General features: G+C 40.9%; 1 protein-coding gene across 2 annotated transcripts in view; it reads right to left on the reverse strand.

Moving 5' to 3' along the window:
• Nucleotides 1-6,418, reverse strand: part of drp2 (dystrophin related protein 2) — a 92,035-nt gene extending 85,617 nt beyond the window's left edge. For both annotated transcript variants that reach the window (XM_061686721.1, XM_061686722.1), the window contains exon 1: nucleotides 6,277-6,418. In XM_061686721.1, coding sequence (XP_061542705.1) covers nucleotides 6,277-6,323 — 47 coding nt within the window. In that variant the 5' untranslated portion in view covers nucleotides 6,324-6,418. The remainder of the gene's footprint in view (nucleotides 1-6,276) is intronic.
• Between the last annotated feature and the right edge of the window lie 1,610 nt (nucleotides 6,419-8,028).

The following is an 8,028-nucleotide window of genomic DNA, read 5'->3' on the forward strand; positions in this document are numbered from 1 at the left end:
TGTATAAAAACAGCAGCGGTCCCATGATTGCCTGTGTCGATGTGTGTTCTTTATTTTTTAATTATTTTATTTTTTAAAATGTGTTCTGATCACATAATCAGTCACCATTGCTGTGTCTCATCTGTCATCATCGCCGGCACAAGAAACATTTTCCTCATTTTGACAAACGATTCAGAACATGATTATGTTGGTGAGGATATAGGCTAGTTCGGGAAATGGTGCTTTGTTGTGCATCAGGAGTGTAACTGATGTCTGGCCTGGAGCGACCCTTCCCCGCCGCAGTCTGCCTGAGATTTGCGGGAAATCCATTCGCTGAGTGACAAGAACATTCGCTGGGGTGTTTTTTAACTGAAAAATGTCGTGGATGTTTGAGGAGCTACCGCAGCTGTTGGCCAAAGGGAATCCCAAATCAGCTATTTACATCGGGGCAGCACGGAGACGGCTCAAAACGACAGAGCGAGCGGAATGAAAAAAAAAATTAAAAAATTAACATACAAATAAGCAAATGACATGCAAAAAATAAATTGTTAATCATGGCGCGTGTGGCTCGTATTAATACATGCCACACAAGAATGCATTTTCATAGCAATCAATTTTAGACAAGAATGAATAGAAGCATGTTATTCAACACCGACGAAAGGGGCTCGACTGCAACGGGCTGAAAAGATTATTTCTCTGCAATTACAAGGCAATTTCAGGTTCAGAGAGGGAACTAAATATTCTCCATCTATCTTTCTGAATGAGAGTGACTCACTGCCATAATCAATCTATTTGCCTTATATTTTCTATTATTCACCTATGAAAACATTGCGCAGATGTCAAAGCGGGGTTTGCGAAATGTGGTGGAGAAAAACTTTCGATTAACACCGCTGTATTCATTCAGTCGCTTGCTCGCTTTAATCTTGACCGGTCCAAGTTGTGTCAATGTGGCTGTGTCTCCGTCCCGTGTTTCTTCTTGATCGCAGCGGAGTTTTATTTTATTTTATTTTTTTTTACTTACATGTTGCGGCTTATCTTTGTTGTTTTACAAAGCCGCTAACTGACTGGGTTAATCCCACGCAGTCCAGCACAAAAGACGTTCGCAGATCCAGTGTCAATTCGTGGATGTGATTTATTGATGACAAAAATTCATACTCCAGAGGATTGTACTATTTACAAAAAGACTGTGAAAATATCAACATTATCTGATCTGGTCATTGCGGTCCAAAAACTGTTCGGCATTTTACTCTCACCAGTAGCGGGGTTTACATGTAGCCTTCTATTCCGATGATAATCGGTTTAGAAGCCCAAACCGAATGAAAATGCTCCATATAAACACCTCAGTCGGAATAAACAGGCTGAATCTGAATGGAATTTTATTCAGTTTCACACTGGTAGAACATTCCTTTCGCCAAACCGATCAGAAGTCAATTTCGGTCATGTAAACTGTGATTCGGAATGGAGCCAGCCAGCGACGTTTACGACGATGTACGCATGTCTCGCGTCTGTTCGGATTAAATGTAGCGCACATGTATACACTCAATCGGAATAGATCATGTTACATGTAAACAGTTGACCACAGTTTTGCCATTGGAATGATTTTAATCGGAATGACAAAAAAATCTACACGTAAACCCGGCTAGTGTCTAACTTACTCTGTTCTTAGGTGCCTTCAATAAATTGTCCACTGATTGAAGGCAGCTGGTCTGACCCGAAAAAGAGGGGCAACAAACGAACGAGATCAAACAAAATTCTATTCTCAAACAAATCACATGAACATCCACTTTCAAACAAACCTAAATCGACTAAATGATTACTCCAACAAACCAAGATTAATTTTGGCCTTAACAGTTTTCCTCGACTATAATCTTATGGTTTATCGTCAACTAAAACTAGACTAATTCTAAAACAATATACATGACAAAAATATGGCTAAGACTAAATTACAATTTTAGTCAAAAGACAGACTAAACTAAATCAAAGTTCGCTGTCAAAATTAACAATAAATTAGAGTGCCTGCATTCTTCTTCCCATCTCATGAGCGAAAGAATAACCTTTTCACTTTTTGAACTCTTTTTCACCTTTTTACAGTTGTCTGGATTTTTGGGGTGTGGCTAAAACCAAACCCAACTACCACTTGGGCTTTTTGACCAGAGTCGGCTCTCCCCCATTATATAAGTACTGAACGCCGTCATTTCATCAGTAGCGATGCATTGTTATCGCTTTACTTGGTAATAATAACTTGGCCCACTTCTACAAAGTTGTATGTGGGTTCACATAACAGAGACACTTCAGGGAACGTTAACTTTTTATGAAATACAGCGGCACACGTTAATCCCGTGGCTTCCACTACAGACATTTGAGCACATACTATATTGAGCACATAACATATTTGAGTGACAGGTGAAGGTAGAGCTAGGTGTGTTTTCAGCGCATTCAGCGGAAAAGCCTACTGCGTCTGACTGCCGTCAGGGGGTCTCTAATTTTTCACGATTTTGGTACCTCATATACTGGGTGATTATTATTTTTTTTTTATTCTTTCAAATTTGGCAGGCTTATTACCAACACTGCGGTGTGTCAAATTTATACATTTGCAATTTCACTTCACAGGGACATTAATTTTGCATGAATTTGGGTAAATATGAATTTGTAGAAACAGATTGTACTAACTGTAGAATGACAACCCTGGTATTCATCAGTAATTATTTTTTTTTCTTTTTTAAATACTGCCAATAACAAACAATAGAAGCAACACAAACATCTAAAATGGATCTGTTTATCCTGGAGACACAACACAGGAGCTTGCCCAGATACGATGCTGGGAAAATGGGGCACAAAACCCCCAAAGGGCTTTTTTTTTTTTTTGCAATGAGCCATGACCAGAGGACGAAAGGAAGGAAGGAACCATCCGACAGTAGAGTGTATGGCTATATTTGTGAATAAATATAGGAACACTGTGGAGATGACCAAAAGAGACAGTGACGAAAACTGGGCCTGAAGTCCCGCCTCGTTACTCAGACAGACATGCGGCGGGGGCGGTTGGCTGTCTGCGGCAATCTGAGCTGAGCCTAAGGATTCATTCCTCACATGCACATGGCCGCCCGCGCCCAAAAAGAGTGGGCATTCCCTGCGGTGTGCACAGTGGACAGATCGCTACGTGACACCGAAGACATGCGTCAATGCGTCGGCGTGGCCATGATTGGGACGCCGACGACGCACAACTCCACGATTAGTTTTCATTATCAGTCCCTTCGCAATAATGTATTTGGGAGTCAAAAATTGAGATTAGATGAATTCAGTATAAGCGATTTAGATTTTCCGGCCATCTTTAGTCAAAACATTGACGCTAAAGCGTTGCGGTGTTCAGAGTTGTTTCAGACTTCCATTAGGTGCACACGTACGTTTACAATAGACGTATGCGAATGAATTAAAAAAAGAAATAAAACACTCTGCAATACACAACAAACACGCAGTAACATGTTGCCAGTGCCGTCACAGTCACTCGTATGCCGCTTTGTGTACGTGCAGGGGCGTAGCGCCAAATTCTGGCCCCCCGTACATAAACCTGCTGAAGTGTCCCCCCACCCCCACCCCCACCCCACCTTGGGTGGTGCCTGAGGTGGAGACTGGAGCAGTGGCGGTTCTTTTCTTCAACCTTATTAATGAGCTTTCACAGCAAAATGTTTCTTATCTTGATGTCGGTTTTTATGAGTGACATATCTAAATATGAAGAACAAAATAAATATCAAAAGCTCAGACCACCCCCCTCACCCCCGCCCACACACACACACTTCAACACCCCTGTGTAAGTGTGTATGTTTGCGTTTGCACGCGTGTCATTTAATGTTGGCCTCCTTTTCGCATGAAACATAAAAAAAAGCGATCACACCGCCAACCTTTTGTTATCATCTCAGAGTCCAATTAGCTCAGTGGCACTGTGTCACACTGATAAGTTCCATGCCACGAACAAACATTGCATATCTCCCAGCTTCATTCTTATCTTCATGCACCGATTCCACCTGTTTCCGCCTCCTCCAAGAAAATGCAACACACGGGTGTTTTCCCACTTCATTTTGGAAGTTGCTTTTGCAGCAGGGGGAGTTCAATTTAATCCCGGGCCAAATTGCACGATACCGTTAAGCCCGAGAGCACGGGTTCTCGAACTTTTTAGATCCAGAGAAATTTTACAAGGAAGTTGAAATGTTACAATAACAAATTAATATTATTTAGAGGAAAAAAAGTTGTCATGTGATTAGAATACTGTAAATATTTTGTTGGGATAAAAAGTAACAAAGTAACTAATGTATTTTTCCATGATAAAGTTGTAATATTATGAAGCTGAAGTAGAAATCTTACGAGGAAATAAAGTCATATTTTTTCCATAATTTAAGTGAATTTCAAAAATACGACTTTACTCTAGTCATAGCATGCCTTATACTGAAAAAGCTGCCTTTATTCTTGAAAAAATAGAACATTGTTATTCAAACTGTGCATAATGTTACAGTGGCTTATAATAAGAAAAATATATATTTTAACATTGGTCACTGTGCTTGTACTCGGCGCCTGCAAAGTATTTTTTGACTGTGTACCATTTTTGGGGCAGCAGGCTTGACTTTTATCGCCTCGACCGGCTGGCGCTCAACGTCCGGGGTGCTGTTACAAAGCAAAGGCGACGGCGCATGTCCCGCTGCAGCCATGAAAACATACTTTCCTCTCAAGGTTACCAAGCCCTTCCACATTCACCCACTCTTTGTACTTAGCTCCGTCTTTCCACGCATCTCTCTCTGGGATGATTTAGGAGCATCTGCCTTTGCTCTCTTTAACCTCTCCCTCCATATCAATTCACTGCTGTATTCATCCCTCCCCTCCACTTGCTCTCTCCTACTTGGTGATCTAATTACACGGAAGCTGCGGGGGGAAATGTCTTAACCAATTTCACAACTGTCCTGCCCCCGCCATCAGCCCTATTCCACATTAGATGCACCGGGATCAAGTAAGCCATTAAGTGGGAGGTGTGGGGCGGGGGGGAGGACAATTGTCTGAACAGGATCCCAGAAGTGGAGTCAGAAATGATGCGGCAAACCATGGACGGTCTCCAATCAGGCATTAGAGAGCAACTTGAGTGGTGTCTAATAGTTTGGCACTGGCCAACACGAACGCAATAAAGGCAGCATTAGTTTGCTATCAACAATGAATAAGCTGACTCAGCAGGGAGTAAATGGAAAACACGCACACATTTAGGTGCGACATACAAATGCTACACATCATTAGCTTTGATTCCAATGGGGGATGCGCACATGTGCGTGCGTGCGTGTGTGTGTGTATATATATATTTATATATATATACATATATATATATATATATATATATATATATGTATATATGTATATGTGTGTGTGTGTGTGTGTGTGTGGGCAATATGGTTCAACAGGCACAATCCCAAAAAAACAGCATGATTGTATTTAGAAGGGCCATTTCACCATGACCTTTATATATACAGTGATGTCTTGAGATATGAGTTCAATTCATTCAGTGACCATGCTCATAACTCAAAACACTCAACCAATTTCAAATCATCCCTGCCCATTAAATTGAATGGAAATGGCATTAATCTGTTCCAGCCTTTCCCCTCAAAAAAAGAAATATATATATATTTTAATTATGGAAAAATAGCACTCCATAATATTGTACTTCGTTAAACATAAATTAATGACAATGAAATAGAATGTAAAGAAATTAAATATTTTTTGTCACATTATTTGTTTTGGTTCAGTGGACATTGTGCTGCTCCTTCTGGTGTGCACGTCTTTGTCACCTGGGAGCAGTATAATAGAGCCGTACGGCAATACGGAGACACTCTTAGCTAGTCAGTAAGCTGCAGTAGTCGTTCTTCGCAGAAGATAAAGAATATATTCCTGTGAGTATTGTTATATTGTTTTTCACGTTTGCTTCATTGTTTGTGTTCAAATATCAGTTTATTAAAGTGTTATAACCGTGCCACACTGACCATTATGTATTGGCATTATGCTAGCAAACTTTAATGCAAAGTTATGTGGTTATTTTAAATACACTATTTTGTTTTATGTCTAGTTTGACAGTCAACTTCAACTAGGAGTGGCAATAAAAAGCTTGAAGCCTCTTTTTTGAAGAATTGTTCGCTAGCTGCCAAATTGCTGCTTGTTGAGTTCAGTGTCACCATATGAACAGTTTGCAAAACTTTAATTTCATCAGCGTGATGTAGTTCCTGTTGCCATAGAGACGAAGATCCCATTTTTAATACGTGAGCATCCTCTTACCGGATGTTGTGCGACTTGCGTTTGATCTCGTTCCAGCAGAGGTTCATGTCCCCGGCCTGGTGTACGCTGCCCCCCTTCAGCCTCCTGGACTCGGCCCCCTCCTCCTGGGCCTCACCGTCCACTGCCGACTGGCACGGCACACAGTGGCATCCCGGCCACGAGGGCCGCCTCGGAGCTGAGGACGCAAAAAAAAAATAAAAAAAATAAAAAATGGACAAAAACAAAAAAAAAAAAGGGGAAAAAAACAAGAGGACTGTTAGGAATACAGTTGTGCAGCCTTAGCAAAAGTTGGACGGAGACAACTGGATTCTTGTTTGTTGAAAACGCCTTTCAACTTTAATCCAAAAGGCTTCTTCACATTTAAATCTTAGGTATGGAGTCTCCTTATTTATGTCTCTGGATGGTGAGTCCCCTGAGAATAGCCACACAGTTGATGTTATTGTTGTTGCCGGGTGTGGCTGGTTAATGGTAAATGGGCTTACACTTGTGAAGCGCTTTTCTACCAAAGATACTCAAAGCGCTTTAACAACGTCGCCTCCTTCACCTACTGATGACGCAGCATGAGCAGCAACAGGGGGTTCAGTATCTTGCGCAAGGACACTTGCACATGGTCGCAGGGGCCGAGGATCGAACCCACAACCTTTGGGTTGAGAGACGACCGCTCTACCACCTGAGCCATGCCGTGGTTAACAACCATTTTGCATAACAAAAAAATTTGCTTGTTAGTGGCCAGTTTGCCCCTCGAATGAGACAATCTTTGCGGGTGGCATTCATTGGTTGATTGGTGGATTGATTAGTCAATTGATTGGTTGGTCGGTCAGTTGGTCAATTGAATGGTTGGTAATGGTCGAAGGAGGTTTTCTTTTTTTTCTGTGTCAATCCACTAATAATTACCAGAGGAGGAAAAGCTGGGAACAAAGTCTGCATCACAGAGTCACAGAGAAAGACAACAAAGTACATGCAATGCACTCCGTTATTACGGCATGATTTGCAACGTCCCACAGGCGTGAATTTGGATTTTCCCAGACAATGAGAAAAGAAATACACGAGTCTTCCTTGGCACACTTTTAAAAGTGAGAGGTCCTGGGACGCTATACTTAAAGAGGTGCAATCCCCTTGGTGGAGCTGATAGAATGGACAAACACACGTACAGTACACATTCATACGCGTAGTGATGTTTTTCAGGTTCTGATTGTTCTTTTTTGCTATTCATTTCACAATCTTTAATTAGAAAACAGAGCGCGACAACAGCGTGGAGTTCCCTTTTCTAAGCATGAGCAGTGATGAAAATGTGTGAGACGGAATTTCAAAATATAGAGGAATCTTGCTCATCCAAGTTTGAATATAATCATGCAGCATTTTAACTTTGTTTATATTTGGTACATCATTCAAAAAAAATGAAAAAAATGCAGGATAAAATTAACTGTTGAGTACATTGTTATTAAGCAAAGTGTCCTGCACAATGAGCTGAAATACAATTTAAAAGATTTATTTAAAGTAGCCTGAACACTAGGAAAATAGCATTTGTTGCCTGTCCCCGCTTCCTAAAATTAGACTTAACCATGAAATATAATCATTTCAAACTTTTATTCAAGTTATATATTTTTTTATACATACTCTCTACTTGAAAGGAATATGCAGTTTTCAAACCACTAGCAATATTTGAATGTTGCCTCATTTCAACATTGAACTTGGGCCGACAATAAGAGCCGCCTTACCCCGCCGCACGCAAGCAAAACAAAATACCAATTT

The sequence above is a fragment of the Phycodurus eques genome, chromosome 9, assembly GCF_024500275.1.
Source record: "Phycodurus eques isolate BA_2022a chromosome 9, UOR_Pequ_1.1, whole genome shotgun sequence".
NCBI lineage: Eukaryota > Metazoa > Chordata > Actinopteri > Syngnathiformes > Syngnathidae > Phycodurus > Phycodurus eques.